The 23,724-nt window shown below is 44.7% G+C and overlaps 1 protein-coding gene across 1 annotated transcript in view; it reads left to right on the top strand.

The window, feature by feature from the left end:
• The first annotated feature begins 494 nt into the window (after positions 1–494).
• The window catches only part of LOC138560842 (zinc finger protein 585A-like), a 332,450-nt gene continuing 309,220 nt past the window's right edge, over positions 495–23,724 (top strand). Inside the window, exon 1 of the mRNA XM_069642749.1 lies at positions 495–1,318. Within this exon, the coding sequence (XP_069498850.1) occupies positions 507–1,318 (812 nt within the window). The 5' untranslated portion in view covers positions 495–506. The remainder of the gene's footprint in view (positions 1,319–23,724) is intronic.

Here is a 23,724-nt window from a genome sequence, read left to right as displayed (position 1 = left end):
TCTCCTCAAGTTTTAGAGTGGAAGGGAGGCTGTTCCAGAGGGAGGCCCTGGCCGAAGACAGAGATCTACCCCCGGCTCGAGTGCAAATGTGTGGTCCAGTTGTATTTTCAGACTATTCCAGAACTGAGCTTGATAAGCTTGTTGGATACATGATGGCTTCCGTCCATGCAACACCTTCGTGGTAACATGCAGTAACCAAGCTTGTTCATTCTGTCAATCCTGGAGGAGAGGGCTATCTGGCTCAAAATGTGTTATGTACAGTAAGAAAATCACTTCTCATTTGTGCTTTGAATTTGGAAAAAGGTTCAGTGAAAAGGCTCCTCTTATTGGGCAGCTGACAAAAATAAACTTGCAAGAAACTTGAAACGTGCACAGAATGCGGGAACTATTGCTGTCTCAAGAATATACCTCTTGCCCACATGCGGACATAGGTAAAAAAAACGTATCCAGTCACTGAATCTGAGAATAGCGTCCATTTGCATGATACACTTAAGTGCCACCAGCAAATGTATACAGGTGAGAAACCTCATGAGCGCAATGAATGCGGGAAAGGGTTTGCTTCAAAGGGCAAGCTTACTAGCCACCAGAGAACCCATACAGCGGAGAAACCTTTTGAATGCACTGAATGTGGGAAAGGGTTTGCTCATGAGGGAGATCTTGCTGTCCACCAGAGAACACATACAGGTGTGAAATCTTATGAGTGCACTGAATGTGGTAAAGGGTTTGTTTCGAAGGGACAACTTATGCGTCACCAGAGAACACATACAGGTGGGAAACCTTATGAGTGCACTGAATGTAGGAAAGGGTTTGCTCATAAGGGATATCTTGCTAGCCACCAGAGAACACATACAGGTGTGAAACCTTATGAGTGCACTGAATGTGGGAAAGGGTTTGTTCAAAAGGGACAACTTATTTGCCACCACAGAACACATACAGGTGAGAAACCTTATAAGTGCATTGAATGTGGCAAAGGGTTTGTTCAGAAGGGACAACTTATTCGTCACAAGAGAACACATACAGGTGTGAAGCCTTATGAGTGCACTGAATGTAGGAAAGGGTTTGCTCATAAGGGATATCTTGCTAGCCACCCGAGAACACATACAGATGTGATACCTTATGAGTGCACTGAATGTGGGAAAGGGTTTGCTACAAAATGCGAGCTTACTGTCCACCAGCGAACACATACAGGAGGGAAACCGTATGAGTGCATTGAATGTGGGAAAGAGTTTGCTCAAAAGGGACAACTTATTTGCCACCAGAGAACACATACAGGTGATAAACCTTATGAGTGCACTGAATGTTTGAAAGGGTTTGCTACGTGATAGCTTGTATAGGCTCGTCAAACCTATCTTATGGCAAATCACACTATATCAAGCAATACATTTCAATGTAAATCATCATAATGTTCAAATGCGTAGCAAAACATCACTGCATCATCCCATAAAAACCAAATTTGGAGCACATTGAGTAAAGCAAACCCCATTGCAATAATATCCCAGATCATGACTCACAGGTGAAGCTTTAAGTCTACACCCCCTTCTCCCTCTCACAGGATCTCAGCATAGCACCACCTCAGCTAGTCAGCCAACCAGCCCTCGTATAGATGCTTCTCAACCTTCATGCTCTAATGTCAGTTGTTATAACCCTAATTATTTCTAGATTCTACTATGGCAATGCTGTTTTTTCCTGTGCTCCTTAGCAGGTCTGACTAACTTCAGGTGTCACAAAGTGCCAACCTGCTTTTTTCATCCATTGAGAAATGTGGCCATATCACTTTCATTACTGTCCGCACTGGCTTCCTGTGACCTCTCAGATTGGGTTTAAGGTGCTTTGTCTAGCTCATTGTGTCTTTTATGGCAAACGTCCCCCTTTCTGCATTGGATCCTTTCACCCTTGTCCTACCTGTACCTTTAAATCTATTCATCTAGATGAGGAGGTGATGTACCTCTTTTTTGGGGGTTTGCTCCCCAAATCTGGAATGCCCTCTCTCTAAGATTGCACGCCACCACAGGCTAAATGACCTTCAGATGCTTGCTGAAGACCCATCTGTGCTGGTTTCTTTCCTTAATTTTGCTGGATTATGCTATGTTTTTATGTCCACCTGCTGTTAGAACCCCTATACCTTGGGGTGAATGAGTGCCATAGAGAAAGATGTTCTTAATTTTAAAAAAAAGGCAGCTCTTAATACCAGCCTTACAGATAAGCGGTATATTAACCATGTACTCCCCAAGAATGGGCAATTACTTCCTTCACAAATGTAGCAAAACTCTGAACTGTAAAATTGGAAGCGATGGACAAATAGGTGCCAGCCATCCTGCTTTCTCCCACTCAGGTTCATGAATATGTTCAGCCCAGTGAGGCCAGCCAGGCAGTACCAGTGGATGGTACTCTACAGGGATTTATGGGGGGCTCCGACCACTCCCTGCTGAAGAGGGACAGCCTTCTTCCCTCTGGTGACAGGTGCTGGAGCCAGTCACTGAGGTTGGGTGCCCGGGGAGAGTGGATAGTGGCTGCTGCAATATCTTCTCAGTGTGAAATTCTCCCTCTGCCTCTCAGGAAGTATCTGCTTTGGCCTCTACCCGGGTGAAGGTTGTCTACAGCACCCTTGGGCAAACGCAGGAAATGGGCAAAAATCCCTGCTCTGTGGCAAGAATAGCACGGTAGGCTGCCGAACTTTGAGTCCCAATATCATGGTGGTCTTCTTAGATGTTTTGACTTCCAGGATGGCCTGCAAATAAGTTCTGTCCATCAGAAGGCATTTCTAGCAGCCTTGACTGGATGTCGGTGGCAAACCCAGGCGTCCTTCGCCATGAATGGTGCTTGACCGCCATGCTAGTGATCATGGACGTGCCCATGCAGTCCGCTGTGTATAGGCCAGATTGCAGCATCTGCCACTCTGCGTCCTTGTATGAGACCAGGGACAGAAACCCCTCCTTCATCTCGCCGTGCTCTGCCGCACCGACTACAGCCGACCAGAGGCCAAAGGACAACTTCACCATGGCACAGGATGCATTCATGCTTGCCGTAGTGGCCTAGTCCAGGCTTGCAGGTGATGTGTGGGTCGGGGAGGAAAGCTGAGTCCGAAGGTGCATGACACTGCTTCATGCTAGATCCCTGCCCATTGGGGCAACCGAGGCAGCATTCGACCACGCGTCCAACACTGGTTCCTCTCCCACAACGTTGAAGGGCAGCAGCGCCTCTTTGGTGCATCTTCCAGAATGTCGCACAGTTCGTATTGCACTATGGACCTGGGCGGCGCAGAGAAACCCAGGGTATCGGCCACCTTTCCCATCAGGCACTAAAGGTTTTGGTGTTGGTAGAATGTCCAACTCCAGGGAAGTGTCCATACCGCTGGCCCCTGGCAGGTCAGCTGCCAGGTCCAGCATGTCGCCACTCCCATAGAACTCCTCAGGGAACTGGATCTGGTCGCCATCCTTATTGTGTCATACTTTTCGACATAAAAGTGTTGATGGAATGCGGGAAATATTCCCATAGAGCCACAGAGTCCATGGCGTGACGTTGTTGAAGCGTGAATGCATGGGAAAAGGAACTGAGGTCATGGGGCATGGATCCACTACTTATACTGGCCTCAATGTCATTTCTGGCGCAAGCTGCAAAGAGGCTTTGGATGGACCTGACACAGAGTCGTGCGGAGCCCCCTGACGGAAGAAATGGTTACGGAGAACCGCTGGGCTGGTATATGGATATCGTAGATGAGGAATCCATGGCAGGAAGGAATCCATTAGAAATGGCTCTACTGGGAATTACATTTGTACACCTCCCATGAAGTAATTTTACTTTCAACATCAACACATAGGGATTAAAATACCCCAAATTTAAATTAAAATACAATTGGAGAAAGCTATATCTCCTTTGGCTAATTAGACTAAGCTTGGCACAATACATGTGCAAAGATGGTTTTACAAAACTGTAATCTTCAATATTACGTTATCTCTACAGAGGTAGTCTCCCTCAATTTTTGTTTTCGGGGGGCCAGTATCTCGGAATGGGAGACACACTATCAGAGAAGTACAAAAATGAGAAAACTGGCTACCCCACTCTATGTCCAACCAGTACTGGCAAAATGATCAACAGATTTATTGTGATCATGGCTTTCACCTTCAAATTTAGTGAGCCAAATTAGTACAAGACATAGCTCGTATTTTGTGCAAAGGACAAGGAACCATTCAACTCAATTACTACACACTAAACATAGCAATTTTTCAATATATCCATATCAATTTATTCAGTGTTAAGACCACTTTAGGAAAGTTAAAAAGAGTGAGAGCGGATCAAATAGAACACACATTAATCGTGGTGCATCAACATAGTCTTCTCACTCGCTTCTTAAAAACAGAATGCTTCATATAGGGTTTGTTGTCTTAGTAGAAAACCACTCTGAACGCTTCAGTAGTTTATAGATACAAGACTACATTCTTTAGCTAGTCTATTGTCAAGTGTCGACATGTTTCGGCCATTTTTGGAGATGAAAACAATATCCCTAGTGTCTCTACAACCAATACTTTTTGGGGCCTTCTTCAGGACAGACAATTTCTTTTCAGTTGGTGGACACCTCTATTTCAAATCCCCCGTAACAGGATAATCTAAAAACAAACATACATTTATACATTAATCACATAGAAAAACAATAGTTCCATTCCAAACGCACACATTTTCTTTGTTCTTTAATCTATTTCAATGCATTGTATTCTCATAATCTCTTGCAATGACTTAAATTGTTCACAATAATTTTATATTTATCGATCACACTCGCCTTTACTTACATCCTGGTTGGACTTGAGCTTTTTTCTAGGAGAAACCTAGTCGTGGCAGGTCTTAGTTCCTACTTCCCTGATTTCACGGATCAACTCTAGTTTATTTTAGGTTATTTCTTGGCTGTGTGGGAAACCTATTTGGCATAAGAAAGACCAGTATTATTTTAGTACATGTTCATTTGATTAATCTTAATCCAGAACACAGCACTCTCAGCATGCTCCTGGTGTAATACTTATTCAAAATGACAACCATTAGTGTATATCCCATACTTTCTCTGCATTACATCCATAGGTTCGTTATCCTGTATTACTTGATTTGTTCAATACTTTTAACAATTTTTTTTTAAACTATTCTCTTGAACTTTTTTCCTTTTTTTCAAAGTTCATTAGCCCCGTTTCTAGCATATTCAACAGCTAAGAGTTAGACTATATACACAATCATAGTCAATCATTAGCTTACTTTATTTCCGCTGGATATAACGGACACGCCACCGAATCTGTTCTATTCGGTGCGCGGGCAGCACTTTAAAGTACTACGCAGCTCCACAGTTTGGAACGGCCATCAATGCGAACGCGTCGAAACAATCCGTGCGTTTCGATCGATTACCTATGGAAACATAACAAAGGGGAGGAGGGTGGGTATTGCGCAGATTTGGTCAGTTTCCTCCCCATAATCTGCAAAACCACTATGGTCCCCACACAAACCGCCTGACTCTTTTCAAAACCGACTGGGAATTTTCCCCATACACCGCAATTAAACAGCGAACGCGGCATTGCTTTTATACTCGGCAGTCTCGCAGGCTTGAAAGAACTCTTAGAAGTCGCGCTTACCTTAATACTTTCGTATAGGTCCGGCAAGGCTTCGCAAACGCATCCAAGCTGTCGTGTTCGAATTGTGTGTGCAAATAACTTCTTGTTTTATAATTGGCTAACGCGTTCACGTGACATTGACGTGAACGTAGCCCCTCAGGGCTTTTAAAGCAACAACGTTGTATTATCTTGCTCGGAGCCGTGGAAAAAAGGAGCCCCAGACATACTATGTGACGGGTACACACAGTGCTACAGATGATAGCATTCAGTGTGCAGCAAAACGCATATTGACAACTGTGCCTTACCATTTCTCACAGAGTGCTTTTCAGAAATAAAAGCAAAAGATAAAAGCAAAACAAACTGGGACGGGTGGAGTGGAGCCCCCATGTTGGAACCCCGGAAAAATAGGGAAGATACATCCTAGCTATGTATGCACATTGGTCCTACGTTCTAGACAAAGGAAAAAGGAAAAGAACAGACATCCCTACAAAAAGCCTAGTCTAATGTAGGCACACCCGGACAGAATCGGGGGACCCCGCATATTCTCTCCATCATCTAGGGCAATCTTTATCGTCAGTTCTAAACTGGATTATCTTAAGGTGATAAGAGAGTTCCACTCTACCGCTGAGTTCAGACCTGTATTTGCTGTGTTAAGGGAATATATCCACCTTTGTTCACCCAGGCTCAATAACATTTCCCTATTGCCTCCTCTTTCAGTTGCCGGGATTGTTTGTAACACAAACCATAAATTGTCGGTATGTTTGTGTTTTTTTGTTTCATAATGTGCAACTAACGGTTTGTTAGGCACTTTGTTCTTCAGACAAGATTTGTGTTTGCAAATACGTTGTCTGATACATCTTTTAGTTTTGTCAATGTAGATCAAATTACATGGGCATTTAATTCCGTAAATGACCCAAGATGATCCACAGTTGGTGAAGGTGCGGAATACCCAGTTCTTTCCATTGAGGTCAATTTCCTTTAAATTAGTTGTAGATGCGCAGGCAACGCATTTACCGCATTTAATATGTCCCACCACTGGTGGCAATTGCCACAAGGTGGTCTGGGGGGATATTTTCTCTTTTCTGGGGTACAAGTGCACTACTAGATCTCTAACATTATTTTGTCGCTTGAAAGCGAACCGTGGGGTAGTTGAATGGTTCCTTGTCCTTTGCACAAAATACGAGATATGTCTTGTACTAATTTCGCTCACTAAATTTGAAGGTGAAAGCCGTGATCACAATAAATCTGTAGATCATTTTGCCAATACTGGTTGGACATAGAGTGGGGTAGCCAGTTTTCTCATCTTTCTCATTTTTGTACTTATCTTCAATATTACTCCAGAAATCAGTTTCCAAGAAATGCATTCATCACCAGGAGTGCATCCTCGCTGAATGCTGCAGCGTTTCCACTTTTTGTAGCATGTTCTACAGCACTAGTTTCCTTTTCTCCTCGGGATTTCTGTACTGTATTACACTATTGTCTATCTCTATTGGAGCATTTAGGATTAGTAGATGGTTGCCTAGTCTGGGATCGAAATATGGAGGTGTAATTGCACAACAGAGAGTGCATGCCCACTACTAAAGCACTATCTTATAAGAAATTGGTTTGGTGTAAAGGGCCCGGAGAAGATGTCAAGTGTTCCATTAAATTATGTTGACATGTATTTTAGAAAAGTGACATTTTGTGAATAGAGAAGAAAGGGCAAATGGAATAGAAATGTTTGCTGTGTTGTGAGACAATAAAACGCATGCACATTTGGAAATAAAATGGTACCTTTCTGTCTGAATTGAAAGAGTTCCGGGTGAAATGGTATCCTTGCTGTTCTCTAAATTCCAAGAAGGAATAGTGGACATAAATGTTTACAAAATAAAACTGGTCTTGATAAACAGACATGTCTAATGTAAAGGTCTCCCACTGGGATTCATACACTGAATGAAATTAATATTGAACTTCTGCCAATATGTCACTGTGTTAATAATAAATGTAAATTGTTGGTAGTAACTCCATTTGTGTTAAATCTCTTTTTTTCTGGCTTCACGTTTTTTGTAAACTGCTTCCTGGAACAGAGGTGATTCATTTGTTTTAATTAATGGGGTGACCACCTCATTTCCAGTTGTATGCTGGAATGAATGCTATTGTCCACTTTTTAAACACTATTGTCATGAACATGGAGGGAGGTTGTGACGGAGGAGGTGGGGTAAAGAGATGGTCGTAATGGGTTCAGTGGAGGAGTGGGAAAGAGGTGAACATGGAGGGAGCTGGTCATGACAGGAGGTGGGTTAAAGATGAGGTGGTAATAGGGTCAGTGGAGGGGTGGAAATGCGGAGTACTATGAGGGAGCTGGTCGTGATGGAGCATGTGGGGTAAAGAGAAGGAGGTGCTGGTGTTCAAATCTGCATGGCGTGCGCTCCGTGATACTTTGTTTCCTTCTGTGTATTTTATCTAACTAGCAGTTTCCTTATTGTTTTATCCCGCGTTTTAGCACTAGAATCTGTGATTGGTTTTATATATTTTATTTTGCCACTTTTGCCTCCATTTATCCTGTTTTTATTTATTGCATTTTAGCATATGACTTCACCCTATTTTAGATCCTGAGTGCTTTGAAACATAGTTTCCTCGCTGCTCGCTGATTTGGGACCTCATCTCCCAGCATTATTGTAGTCCTTCGTAGTATTGAGCCCGCCTCCAGGCGTGACTGTCCGGTCAGTTCCAGTTTGTGTCCGGTGCGTTTCGGGTGCATCGGCCTTACTTCCTTTCGCCCTGTTTGCTTCCTCTAGCCACGGTAGGTTCCGTAGGGCTTACATTTTCTCCCGCCTCTTTAATGTCTCATGCAGATTAGGTCAGGAATATTCAGAAGAATAAATAAAGCCAGACTTGCAGCGCAATATATGATAACAGGCCTTCAATTTACATGCATCCCAGCTCTCTAATTCCACCAGACCTGCCGGGTGCACCGTAAGCTCACACTCTGATGTCAACCCTGAGGCCTCTGACACAGCTTAGCTCTATCCTACTAACCAGCCCCCTGTGCTGGCTACTGTCATGAACCCTTTATACATTTTGGGGATTGAACAGGTAGAACCCTGCTACCCCCTCGATGCCAAGGTGGCAGTGCTCTCTCAAGCCCCTCCCTCCACTATCCCACTTACAGCCCCTGCTAGAGGTGCCCCCCTCCTTCAAGCTTCACTTCTCAATACCCGTTCTCTGCGTCGTCACAGTGTGGAGATTGCAGATCTTTTGCTGTCCACCAGTCCCGACTTACTTGCTACTACTGAGTCCTGGCTTGATGAAGCTACACCGTCAGAAGCACTTCTTGCTGTTCACAACAGCCACTCCCTGGTGTTGGGGGATTTTAATTACTGGTTTGATGCTCCTCCCGATGCTGCCACCATCTCATTAATGTGCATTATTGATACTATGGGTTTCTCCCAATGGTGTCCTCCCCCACGCCCCACTCATATTGCTGGGCATACCCTTGATTGGCTTCTGGTTCATCATCTCGTGCTCACTAATCTGATTATCTCTCCCTGCATTTGGTCTGAACCCTCCCTGTTGTCATTCGACATTATTCTTCCAGCACCACTAGACTTGATACTAATACTCGATCTGTCGTGCGTATGCGTATCCAGAAGTCCTTAACTCCCGAGAGGTTCTCTCTCCTACTTGGCGACAAGCTTGGTGTTTTGGAGGACTTTGGAAATGCTGATGAGCTAGCTCGTCACATTACAAATATCCTTGAGGCAGTTACTGATCAGTTAGCTCCCCTAAAAGATCGGTCCATTAAAAGTGAATCCATTCACAAAGGCGTGTTTAATGATAACATAATGCAACTCAGGCTCAAGAAACGGACCACTGAACATTGCTGGTGAAATAACCCTTTAGCAACGACTCTGGCCAACTATAAAATCTGGGTCAAACAATACAAGGACGCCATTATCACGGCTAAATCCTCCTTGTATAATGACAGGATTCTGAATGCAAAATACAGCTCTAAGGAACTCTTTGCAATTCTAAGTGAATTCAAGGGTTAGCCTGGATCTGTGCAGGCCCCAGTGAAAGACAAAAACTGGTGTCAAACCATTCATGACTCTTATCAACAAGGTTAATACGCATCAAACCAGCATTCAGTCTAGCAGGGATGCTTGCTATGGCCGGGCTACTTTTAATATGGGCCGTACGGAAGGGGATCTTCCCACACCTCCTTCTTCTTTATTCTCCTTCGTTCCCTGCTCTGAAGCCACCATCTGGCAAATGATTCCCAGTATGAAGCCCACATTCTGCCAGGGCCATGTTTGCCCCTCTAGCCTCCTCATTAAATGTATGATGTGCTCTACCACCCTCCCTCCCCCCGGGTTACAACAGACTGGTGAGAAGAACAGTTCTTGACGTTCCCATGGGAACATTTATCTTAAAACTCGTTGTCTTTTTATGTATGGTTAGGATACCTAGTGTACTCTCCTGCCAAGGATTTTGTTCCCAAGTCTCTTAAACAAACACAGCCTGCTGGCTATATCTTGTGTCTTAATCACTTCCAACTCTCCTGGTGTATTTCCCTGTCAGGATTTCTTTTGCATCTTTGCAACAGTATGGTATACTCTCCTGCCAGGGCTTTTCATATGTGATCTCCTGCCTCTCTCCCACCTTTGATGGTTCTGCTTTTTAGCCTCCTTGGCTAATATACTTGGTTTCTTTATATATGGTCACTTTGTCTCTTATATGCTTGCAGCATGCATTGATAAACTTGAAAGTCTCTCTCAGTCTTTCTCCAGTTTTCAAAACCATTCCTTTCCTCTATTGGTTTTGCTATGAGTAATTTAAGCTTGCTGCGGCTGCTAATACACCCCGTTACTCTCAGTCACTTTGTGGACTGACTGGTTCTTGGTGGCGTCTCATTTCTTCTGTGGTCCACCATTGGTCTCCTGCTGCTTTCTGCTTCGCAACAGTTTCTCCACTGTTTTCATGCTTCCGCTGTGCTTGTCTGCGACACATGGGAATCCCGGTGAGCAAAGCGCCATGCTCCAATGCCGGCGAGTGCCCAGGAGCTCTCCGCTGGCTTCTGCCATTCTCTCTATGTCATCCACTTCCAGCAGTCTTCTCTCTTAAGGTTCCTGAGCCGGTGAGCTCCACCAACTTCCTTCCAGATGTCCCTTCGCACGGAGATGAGCAACTCCCTCCAGCCAGCAGCCTGCTTGTATTTCTTGCTTCTGTGATTTAAATGTCCCTGACACAAGTGTGCCCTTGCTGCCACTAGACTGCTTCCTGTGCTCGTGGATTCCAGTGCTCTGCATTACTGCGCTCCTCTTCCTCATTCCAGTGTTGTGGGAATAGTAGTCCCTTCCTGAAAACACTGTACAAAGGTTTTAAAGGCTAACTAGGTTTTGAAGAAAAGTGCTGGAAAAAGGGTTTTGTAAATTTACAAGGTCATTTAGATTTTGAGAGGTTGCCTTGAGGGTGTAACAAAAGATGTTTACTACTCTCCATGGGGAAAAAGGGAAGGTGTTACAATAGGCTGTAGGCGGAGCTGTGCAGCTGAGGTGTGCAGTTGTTTTAAGGAGAGAGTCCTGCTTTCTATCACTGGAAGGGGAGTGTTTTTCCTGTGTCTACTGGGAGGCAGCGCGGAGCATGACGCGCAGCTGTGCAGGCTGGAAGCAGGGAGAAAGCTTCTCTGGTGAGGTTTCTGGTTTTCAGCTCTGGTCTGTAGCTCTTGCACAATTGGATTTTGGCCTGAAAGTAAGAACACGGCCACTGTGTGACTAAAGTACTGCCCTGTGCCTGTATGGCATTTTTACTTCAATTTATCTGAAGTGCCGCCTCGAGTTTGTACAGTATGCTACCGCCGAACGGTCTGTGCACCAGAGGGCCGGGTAAGCTACGAGAGGAAATGGCAACCTCTATGCTAAGTGGGCAAACAGGGTCCCTGACCCCTAATGCTAAAGTGAATGAATCGCTACCTCAAGTCAATCTGCTAAGCAGCTGTGTACCACTAAACCACAAATGCTAAGGAGCAAACCACCAAATGCCTTGCCTGGAGGCAATATGGAGGGGACGTTAGCAACATAAAGACGATTCCAAAGGATATCTTAAAAAGGACCCACCCTCAAGATTCACCAAATGCAAGTTTGCCCCATGAACATCCTCAGTCTCCTTTGAATCTTGAGCGAGCTGAACCTCTATGAGGAATGGACTGGCCAACTCACACCAAGCTTTGCTATCTGGAGGAATAGACCACATCCAACTCCAGAACTTGATGATGGCTGCTTTGAATGTATCAATCAATCCCTTTATAAAACTGTATGAGACTGAGTGAAACAATAAAGGACCAGGCTACTCTGTTAGCGATGAATCACAGCAAGCTCATTTTTCTTGAATCCTTCTCAGGTTCAGTGCAGTAAAGGCTCGATAAGGAAGCAGAATTATCTGCCCAATGGCAAGCTAGGCACTTCGACCTTGCTAGAGGTGAGGCAGTGGATAAAAACACTCTAATAATGACTTCAATTTTGGAAATATTGAAATGGTCAAGACATCAAAAGAGATTTCATGAGTGAGAGGTGATGGGAGCCAGTGACCAAGGGCCCTCGTACATTGCCCCCACTAATATTCCGCCTCCAGTGGATATACGGGGGGACTGCTCGACTAACGATCCCAGTACATCCTGTGAGCTCGTCCCATTGAGATGTTCGGAGGATAACTGGAAGGGGAAAAGACGAGATCTAACGATGGTGGAATCTGCTCAACATCAACTTATACCGGTTAAGTCGGAGTCCGACATTGAAACCGAAAAGACAGATGCAGTACCAACAAATTCATACTCAAATATGCCAAGAACAGAAAGTAGAAAGTTATTTCTTTGGAAACTTGAGCATCACGATCGTAAACCAACAAAAAAAGCAAAAAACCAACAGCTGCCTAAAAAAAGTCAAATAAAACGGCTCTAGAGCTTTTATGCAGAACCTCCCAAGACCTCTGAATCCAGAGAAATGTTCCCTGAAGGCTCAAGTGAAGTAGCCACATTTCGGGTTGTGTCTCAAAAGATTATATACACACGCAATGCAGTGGATGAGAACATGCTCCTGCTGATGAACTTATCGACTCATTTGGATGATATGAATTTATTTATTGTTTATTTATTTATTGCTGGCTTATTAGGCACTTATACAGCAAGTAAAATACCATTTCAAAGCACCCACAGGGCGAGTGGAGGGAACAAGGGAGCGCAATAATCTTTACTAAATTCAATATTTAACGAGGGCAGTGGAGGGAAAAGGAAGGAGGGACGAAACTACTAGCCCTTGTGAGCATTCAGAACGTGCAAGTGCAGCAGGGAAGAGGGAAGAGGGCGTAAGTGCTGGGGAGTCTGGGTTCATGGGTGAGCCACAGATGAAGTTCAAGGGTTGTTGAAGTGCTACTCGGCCAGGGGCCACGTTGGAAGTAAGTGTGAACCTCCAGGGTTGAGGGTGTGCCAAGGCAAGTGTTGAAGGTAGACAGAAGCTAGGTTGATTGGGTGTGGGAGGTCAGGGGCCCGAGGATGCATAAGGGCCCCGGACACCAATCACCGCAACTGTGGGATTAGCAGAGAAGAGAAGAAGGGAAGGTGGAGGTAAAGAGGAAAGTCTTGAGGAGCTTCCGGAATTTAAGAACATCCAGCTCAAGTGGCAGCTGCAGGTGGAGGCTGTTCCATAGGAGGGAGCCAGCTCAGCAAAGCGATTGACCACCTACCTTCTGTTTAGAAAAACGCTTTGCACACAAAAAGTGTGTACCAGAGGAATGTATTTATCTAGAGGGAGAGTATTTAGTAAAATAAAGTTGAAGATAGTGTGGTCCCAGGGCCCAGAAAGCCTTGTGGATGTTGCAGAGGGATTTTAATTTAATCTGTGCAGCAACTGGGAGCCAATAAGGGCTTTTTAGGGCAGGAGAGATGCAGTCCCTGGTCTTAAGGCCAAGGATAAGTCTTGCTGCCCTATTCTGGATTAGCTGGAGTGTTTGCGGAGTGTTTTGAAGAGTGGAAGAAGGTAGATTCAGGAGGAGGCTATTGCAATAGTCAACCCTGGAGAGAACCAGGGCTCGGGTACCATTGAGCCTCTGGGCGAAAGGTGGAAAAGGGAGGAATCCTTTGAGAAGGAATAGCTGAAAGTGGCACTTCATGTCCTGAGTGTGAAGGTAGAAGGAGAGAGAGGAGTCGAAGATGACGCCAAGGTTTCTGGCTTCAGAACAAGGAGCAGGGGGAGAACCCAAGGAGGAATGCCAGAGAGAATGTAAGGAGGGAGCAGGGGTCCGGATGGGAAGGATCTCCGTTTTTCAGGTGTTGAGGTAGAGCTTGTTGGAGGTGCAGCAGGACTGGATGGCAGATAGGCAGTCACGGGTGATGGAGGGTGCAAGAGGGTCAGCAGGAAGTTTGAAAACGAGCTGTGTGTCGTCTGCATAACACTGGAAGCTGGAGGAGAAGGAGGAGATGAAACATGCAAGCAAAGCAAGGTAGATGTTAAAGAACCAAGGGGAGATGATAGAACCCTGGGGGACACCACAGGTGGAGAAGGAAGTACAAGAGGAGAAGATGCCTAGGAAGACTTTGGAAGAGCGGACTGTAAGGAAGGATGTCAGCCAGTCCAGTGCCTGTTTCAAGATACCAAGGGTATTGTGGAGCTTTAGTATGAGGATGGAATGATTGACTGTATCAAAGGCAGAGGAGAGATCGAGAAGTATGAGGACAGCAGTGGAGTTGGAGTCCAGAGATGTGAGCAGTTCTTCACGGGTGTTCAGAAGAGAAGTTTACATGCCTCGGCATGCTCAGAATCCAGATGGATGATCGTGGAGACAATCAACACGTTTGGTGTGTGAGTTGAGTTGGGGCAATCCAAACTTCTCCAGCAGCTTCCCCAGGAAGGGGGTGATGGAAATAGGAAGGTAGTTGGCAGGGCAGGTAGGGTCTGCTGAAGTTTTTTTTCGGGAGTGGGTGCACAAGGGAGTGCTTATGGGAGGAGGGAAAAGTTCAGTGTCAAAAGAGTGATTGCAGAAATCGGCGAGTGCGGGGGCAAGAGAGCCAATGTTATCCTTCATGGACCTGGATGAGCAAGGGGAAACCTGTTTAGAAGAGACCTTCATGGTGCGAACAACTCTGGCAACTTCTTCAAATGTGACAGGGAGAAGGAGAAGAGTGAGTGGCCAAGTGAGGCTAGCGGGCGTGGGATGGGTTGGGAGGGTGGGTAGCAATGGTGTTTAGGGTGTCCTGAGTTTTGGTGGCAAAGTGTCATGGTCATGAAGTCAGGGGAACAGGCATGCAGGGGTCGCATGCACAGGAGACCTGGGTGGACACTGTCCTAGTGCCTTTGGTGCCAGGCTCATGAACAAAAGTAAACAATCCATTTAACAGACCATCCATTTAACACCAAAAAGCTTTTATTATGGACATATCACTTCAGATGCATTAACCTTGAACATTCCATCCATTAAGCAGGATGCATTAACCTTGAACATTCCATCCATTAAGCAGACCCAAGTGTATTCTTGGGTGTGGCTGCTAATGGATTGCTTTTGCACGTGCTCACTCTCTAGGAGTGGCAGGGTGCAGTTGGTAAGCCGGCCCTAATGGGCGTGCCCACAATCTCAGCTATGTAAGCTGCCCCAATCCTCAAGACAGACACTTTGCGTTATTCTGCACTTGCAAGCAGAGTAACGCTCACTGTCGCCTGAGGTCAGACTTACCTTTGAAGATCCTGCTTCCTGGACATCCTGCTTCCTGCCAGCATCTTACCAACTGGGGGAAGCTGTTCTTACCTTTACAACTCTTCAGCGAACCAAGTATTCATCTTTACATTTTCCGGAATGCAGAAATCTTCATCTTGGCACCGCAACACGACAAGCTCCATCGTTGACAGCAGCGCCTGCAATGAAAAACAGAAGACAAGGTTAGACTTCCAAAAAACAGTCAGTTTAAGGTTGCGCTTCGCCATACTTCGAGCTTTTCCTTAAACCATCACTTACCTGCTGTCGAACATTGTGGTAGCATCCATCTTCCATTCGGCCGCGTCTCGCGTCTCACAGCTTCATTGAGGCTGCATTTCCATCTAAGGGAAGAAAACAGAAGAGAGACATTATTGCCGGTATAAATAGGAGCAACATATAAAGACATTAAACAGAACGAACAGCATCACAAGAGCTCAAGAAAGACTTACCAATCATATGGAGAAGCATAGTCGCAGCTGGACTGGACTAATCCTTATCAGGGATCAGTGAAAGAACTAGATCCCATTTGACGCGCCCCGGCCAGAATTAGCAGGACAGAGAGCTTATCTTCCATAATTCACAGGTGAGCTTTATGGGCCGTCGCATCTTCACATAAACTGTCTTTGGGGTGAAGGGTTCGAGAGGTACAACAATCACAGATGGGTGCACTCCACGCAGGAGCAGTATCACCATGTACCACCGCTCACAGCTTTTCTACTGAGGGAGAGGCCTGAAGGGGGTGATTCAAGTTCAGGGAGGGCTGCAACTGTGCCCCAACGCCTCTGCAGAGACCAGGTGAGCATAAAAGAACACGAAGCCTCTAATACTCTCTGCCTGGCCATTATGGAAACTTCAGAAACAGATCAGTTAGCCCTCTTACTAGGGGAATTACGGGCTGAAGTACATGCTTCAAGACAGGAAACCAATGCATTACGGAGGAACTGACGAATTGGCAAGACAAATGCTACAAGCACAAGCAGGACAGGTTCCACTGCCTGGAGTGACCCATTCTTCTCATTCTTCCACCTGTTCAGGTTGTTCTTCCAGGAGCAGTGCCTCTAGCCCCTCCTGAACGCTTCATTGGTGACCCAAACAAGTTCTCTGTATTTATGAACCTATGTCACATTCATTTTTTGTGCAGACCAGGAGCCTTTCCTAATGACCAAGCCAAAGTGGCTTTTGTACTCTTGTGTTTAGGAGGTAGTGCGGCAGACTGGTAAATCAAGATGACCCTTTACTCTGGAACTTTGGGAATTTCCAACATGAGATGGAGAAATTGTTTGCCCGTCATACTCAAGGACATGCTCTGGACAACCAGTTGTTGTCACTCAGACAAGGGAGTCAAGATCTATTAACCTATGTTGCAACCTTCAATTGTCTCATAGCCCAGACCAACTGGCTAGAAGAGAAGAGGTCTACACCCTTTTACGTGGAGAACTTAAGGATGTGTTAGCGCAAGTGGTGAATCCCCCTGAGAGGTGTGCAGACTACATAGATCTGACGGTGCAACTCGATCATAGGTTGCAGAATCGGAAAATGGATCGAGCTAGATCAGAGGGACGGTCTATTTGCGTACGACCTTGTAAGAATCAGACTAAACCACATGAACAGTCTGAGCCAATGCAAATTGGTGGATTACGAAGTCCCCTTACCAAAGCAGAAAGTGAAAAAAGAAGACAACAACAGCTTTGCTTATATTGTGGACAAGCAGGTCACTTCCTCGGTGACTGTCTGGTAAAACCACCCAAGAAAACAGTTGGGGCAACAGATAAAACTGATGAAGAAGAAGACCAGAACTCGGGAAATGCCAATGCCCGGCAAGTGTAGGGGTCCGCTTGTCGAGCATGAAAAAGGAACCTTTATAGACCTCACATCTAGCCCATCCAGTGCTTTTGGTGAATCACAAGCAACCATCAAAAATACATGCCTTGGAGGCATATAATGATTGTGGAGCTCTGGGTAACTACATTGACCAAGATTTGGCTCTCCGAATAGGCCTTCCTCCCCGACAGAAGCAGAAATCGGAAAATGTCAATGCTGTGGATGGTTCTCAGCTATCATCCGGTCTGGTGACACAATACACAGAGAAAGTCAAGCTTCTTTGTCAGGACGGGCATCAAGAGGACATTACTTTCAATCTCATCAGTGCTCCTCAGTTCCAGATGATATTGGGAATGCACTGGCTGGAGACCCACAATCCTAGGATCGACTGGTGAAAACGAGTTCTGACATTTCCTCATGATTGTGCCGACACATGTTACAAAAAAGATGACACCAATCTGAAACCGAAGAAAGGAATCGTGTTGAGCCTCATCAGCTCCTTACCACTTGAATACCAAGATTACCAGGATGTCTTCAAAAAAAAGCAAGCCAACGTTCTGCCCACGCACAGATCTAACGATTGTCAAATAGATCTTGTACCCGAAGCCCAGATCCCTTGCAGATGAATTTACGCTCTGACAGAACAGGAAAATCAGCATCTTAGAAGTTACCTGGATCAGTACCTGGCAAACGGTTTCATTCGCCTGTCCAAGTCACCTGCATCCTCGCCCTTATTCTTCATGCCTAAAAAGGAGGGGAACTTAAGAACTTGCATCGGCTATAGAGCCATCAATCAGATCACAGTAGAAAAATCGATATCCTTTACCACTTATACTAGAGCTCCTGGAGCAAATCTACCCAATACTGGATTTAAGAGGAGCATACCATCTTGTAAGAGTAAAAGAGGGACACCAGTGGAAAACGGCCTTCCGCACGAAGTCGAGTTTCTCGGCTTCATGCTCCCACCACAAGGCATACATATGGATACACGAAAGGTGGATGCAATCCTCCAATGGCCCTCACCAACATCCACGAAAGGAGTGAAATGCGTGCTTGGATTCGCCAACTTTTGCCGCCGGTTTATACCTGGGTTTTCACAAATTGTACATCCAATTACCTTCTTGTTAAAGAAAAATCAAAAGTTCCATTGGTCGGCAGAAGCTGAAGAAGCCTTCCAGAAGTTGAAACTAGCTTTCGCTACAGCATCAGTCCTTCGACACCCACGACTAGACCTACCTTACATAGTTGAGACAGATGCTTCAAAAATAGCAATGCGTCTAGTATTGTCACAACGAGACCCTGAAACAGGATAACTTCACCCCGTCGCATTCTGGTCCCGCAAATTTATTAGCCCCTGAGTTGAACCACGCAATCACATATAAGGAATTACTGGCGATTAAAGAAGCATTCAAGGCCTGGAGACATTACCTTCTTGGGGCGAGACATACGGTCACTGTCATCACGGACCACCGTAACTTGCAATACTTGAAAACCGCCAAAGCACAATCCTCGCATCAACTTTGTTGGGCTCTCTTTTACGTGGAATACGATTTTATTATCACTTATAGACCTGGAGTACGCAATGAGAAAACAGGCGCTCTATCGCGCATGAGTGAAGAAAAAGAGGCTTTTACAGCATCCAAACCGTGGCCATAATTCCTGAGGAAAGGATTCAAACCAAAATAGCTGCCACCATGTGTGTGGATGACCAAAGAACCAGTTTGCAATCCCTGATGGATCAATCAACACAACATGAATGGCTGTTAAAAGGTAACCAGTATACCATCAAAGACAAATCTACCGTATTTCCAAGGACGATTATATGTCCAAGACCAAGAACTGCAAAAGCAAATCATCACAAATTACCACGATTCATTAGTGGAAGGACACCCAGGAATAGCCAGAACTCAGGCTAAGGTAAAACAAAAATATTGGTGGCCAACCTGGCAAAAAGACATTGCCCAATTTATTGAAACCTGCGGTGCCTGTGCACAGCACAAGTCTCAGAAACAGAACCCCGCTGGTTTACTACATGCCCTAACAGTACCGCCAGCACTTTGGCATACCCTGTCGATGGACTTCATCATGGATCTTCCACCCTGCAATGGATACAACACCATATTAGTCATTGTGGATTTATTCTCCAAAATGGCCCATTTCATCCCTCTGAAGGGACTCCCAACAGCGTCAACTCTCTCTTCTGTGTTCCTAGAGGAAATTGTTCGATTGCATGGATTTCCATCAATATTAGTATCTGATTGCGGAACTCAATTTGTTTCTGCCTTTTGGAGAAAGTGTTGTACGATTGCCAAAATCGATCTCCGGTTGTCCACAAGCCATCACCCTCAAATTGATGGGCAAACTGAATGAACCAACCAAACTTTAGAGCAATATCGCAGGTGTATGTTGCAACAGACCAAGGATTCTTGGAAAAATATACTCTGGATAGCTGAGTATGCATACAACAACTCAGGTCACACAAGCACAGAGCAAACTCCATTCTACACTGTGCATGGAATACATCCGAGGACATCAGTATTTGATCCACCCGATACCCTGGAAATGCCAGCCATAAAAAAAACTTGCATAAAACCATCACTCAGGTTCTTTTGGAGGCGACAGAGCATCTGACCAAGCCTAAGGAAAGACAAAAACTGTTTGCTTATCGACATCGGAAAGAAGCTCCCGCCTACCAGATTGGAGAAAAGGTGTGCTTAGCATCCAAATATATTCCCCTGAAGGTTCAAAGAGCTTTCCACCCAAGATACCTGGGCCCCTATACTATAAAGTCCATAATCAATCCTGTCGCCATGAAATTGGAGTTACAATCTCACATGAAAATCCACCCTGTATTTCATGCCTCTCTCCTCAAACCAATGAAATCCAATACACAGCTCAGTTCTTTGCCAGAGCCCAAAGTAATAGATGGAGAACCAGAATATGAAGTCAAATCCATCCTGGACTCCATGGTGGTTCGGTCAAAATTGTATTACCTAATTGACTGGAAAGGTTACGGACCTCAAGACCGAACAGTGAACACATCATGCTCTGCGTTTTATCAGACAGTTCCATCGCAACAATCCCACTTAGTGGAATTTTCACAAAAATCGCTTAGTGGAATTTTCTAGATGGCCGCATGTTGTTAAGCACTCTGCCAGTGTTTCTTAGGATAAACGTGAGAATACATAAATGTGGACTTTTGGTGGTGGGGGTTTTGCTGTTATCCTCCGATTATTGTGGTCGCAAAGCGTGGCCTCTCACCTAACTGAACTCTTTAAAACCTGTCCTTTGACTCTGCTTGCGTTCCTTGTGTTTTAAAAACAGCCACGGCCATCCGTCTATTAAAAAGCAAGGGGCTGACCCAAACCTACCGGCTAACTTTGGCCCTGTGTCTACTCTTCCACATTACTCTAAAGTGCTTGAAAGGGTTGTGAGCAACTGTCTTTATTTTTATTGATTTTTTATATATTTATATAGTGCCGGAGCCTGCAGGCGTCAAGGTACATAACAAGTAAACATGGATGACAGTGTGATGGGACAACATAAACTGGAGGCTCCAAGGAGTCAGTGCATTAGAGAGGATGTTTAGAATCTAATAAGTGAACTTAGACATACACACCCTTTGATACCCCCTACAAGCATGCTTGTGCTCCTGTCCCTCCACAGAAACTGCTCTTGTGTATGTGTCCAACTTCATTGCCTCTTCTAAGCACTCCAACCTATCATCTATCCTAATTCTCCTCAACCTGTCTGCTGCCTTTGACACAGTTGTCAAGCATGATCTCATTAATTCTTTTTCTTCTTGGGATTTGCGATCAAGCTCTTGCCTGGATTGAACCCTACCCTGTACCTCACCAATTCTGTGTCCTGGAGCAACAACTCCTCTCAACTCACTTCTCTAACTGTTGGTGTTCCACAAGGCTTTCTTGGGTCTGCTCCTCTTTACACTCTACACTTCGTCTCATGGGGCACTTATCTCCTCCTTTGGGTTCTCGTACCAACTCTTCGCGGACGACACCCAAACCTTCTTCTCTTTTCCTGCACTCTCCTCTGGTCTCTATCAAAATTGTCAACTGTCTCTATGCCATTAAAAATTGGATGGCTTTGCACTCTTTGATGTTAAACTCTACCAACACAGAGGTCATCTTCCCTGCTAAAAGCGCTCTCATATCTCTTCCTCTGTCTATCCAGTGCACACCTGATACCTACACTTCCTCAGTTAGAAACCTCTGCGTCATCTATGACCCTTTTCACAACTTCTTTCAGCTCCAAACCTGGAACAGCAGCATGCCTCAACTTCCAAAAAATTAGGAAAATTGGGTACCTTCTTCCTTTCAACCCCGCCAAGCATTGCTTAACCACTCTTACTGTCTCTAAAGTGGACAACTGTGCCAGAATCCTTTTGTGTCTCCCCAACTACGCTTCTGGTCCACTCGGCAAGGTCATTAACTTTGTTACCCGGACACTCCTTGACCTCCTACACTTCACACCTACTTCCTTGTTGCGCCACCAGGCTGTATGTCTGCTAATGAATAAACGGGACCAAATTTTAATTTCTTCTCCTGGTTCACATATCTATTCACGGTAAGGCACCACTGTATTTATCATCCTCTACAATCTGCCTCTGTTCTGCATCTTTGACTACCCTTGTGGCTCCACGCCCACCCTTTGCTTCCTTTTGCTTTCCCTCTCTTTTCTTGCTCCGCTTGGATGGAATTCTCTTCCCCAGGACATATGAGAAACAGTCCACCCAGATGTGTTCAAAAGCAAACTAAAAGCCTACCTCCTCATGTGATGAATCTTGCAGAGTCCTCACAAAACCCTCACTAAAATATCCTCCCAGGTGGCCAGGGAGGCCACCCTGGGGGCGGTATTATCCCAGAGGATCACTGGGAGAAGGGCCCCAGCGGAACAGGAGGATTTCACAGGATTAGTCTTCCTCAAGGAAGAGAATATTCTTGACGCCAAAATATGTAATGACTTGTTAGAGAGAGCTTTTATTTTCTCAAACTGACTGTCAGAATGGGGGTGAAGACAGTCATAATCTGTCGTGTATTAGGAGGTAGAAAACCCCTTTTAAAGTTACTGACATTCATAGAAATGAAAAGCTGTATGAGTTCCAGAGAAATAATGTTACCAATTTAAACTCTCAGAAACCCCATTTGTCTGTAAAGCCAAATACGTAATGCAATCCTTATGCTACTTCTTCGTGGAGTACACATATATAAGGAGAGTAATACTTAATGGGATCCTCATGGTACTTCTTTGGGGAGTATACATATATAAGGAGAGTAATACGTAATGGGATCCTCATGGTACTTCTTTGGGGAGTATACATATATAAGGAGAGTAATACTTAATGGGATCCTCATGGTACTTCTTCGGGGAGTATACATATATAAGGAGAGTAATGCTTAATGGGATCCTCATGGTACTTCTTTGGGGAGTATACATATATAAGGAGAGTAATACTTAATAGGATCCTCATGGTACTTCTTCGGGGAGTACACATATATAAGGAGAGTAATACTTAATGGGATCCTCATGGTACTTCTTTGGGGAGTATACATATATAAGGAGAGTAATACTTAATGGGATCCTCATGGTACTTCTTTGGGGAGTATACATATATAAGGAGAGTAATACTTAATGGGATCCTTATGGTACTTCTTTGGGAGTATACATATATAAGGAGAGTAATACTTAATGGGATCCTCATGGTACTTCTTTGGGGAGTATACATATATAAGGAGAGTAATACGTAATGGGATCCTCATGGTACTTCTTTGGGGAGTATACATATATAAGGAGAGTAATACTTAATGGGATCCTCATGGTACTTCTTCGGGGAGTACACATATATAAGGAGAGTAATACTTAATGGGATCCTCATGGTACTTCTTTGGGGAGTATACATATATAAGGAGAGTAATACTTGATGAGATCCTTATGGTGCTTCTTCGGGGACTATACATATATAAGGAGAGTAATACTTAATGGGATCCTCATGGTACTTCTTTGGGGAGTATACATATATAAGGAGAGTAATACTTAATGGGATCCTCATGGTACTTCTTTGGGGAGTATACATATATAAGGAGAGTAATACTTAATAGGATCCTCATGGTACTCCTTCGGGGAGTATACATATAGAAGGAGAGTAATACTTAATGAGATCCTTATGGTACTTCTTTGGGGAGTATACATATATAAGGAGAGTAATACTTAATAGTATCCTCATGGTACTTCTTCGGGGAGTACACATATATAAGGAGTGTAATACTTAATAGGATCCTCATGGTACTCCTTCGGGGAGTATACATATATAAGGAGAGTAATACTTAATAGGATCCTCATGGTACTCCTTCGGGGAGTATACATATATAAGGAGAGTAATACTTAATAGGATCCTCATGGTACTCCTTCGGGGAGTATACATATATAAGGAGAGTAATGAACCTGCTGTTAAATTCATTGGAAAAGCTGAATTTGATGTGAGCTTTAAGTCTCATAATTCCTAAAATACTGGGACGAAGAAGAGGACTCCGGAGACGCAAGACTGCAAGTTGCAGTCAATTAGGAAGAATGGCCCACACCT

The sequence above is a fragment of the Ambystoma mexicanum genome, unplaced genomic scaffold, assembly GCF_040938575.1.
Source record: "Ambystoma mexicanum isolate Mex_15411 unplaced genomic scaffold, UKY_AmexF1_1 Mex_scaf49, whole genome shotgun sequence".
In the NCBI taxonomy this organism is placed as follows: domain Eukaryota; kingdom Metazoa; phylum Chordata; class Amphibia; order Caudata; family Ambystomatidae; genus Ambystoma; species Ambystoma mexicanum.
This window is presented reverse-complemented; position numbering and strand designations above follow the sequence as displayed.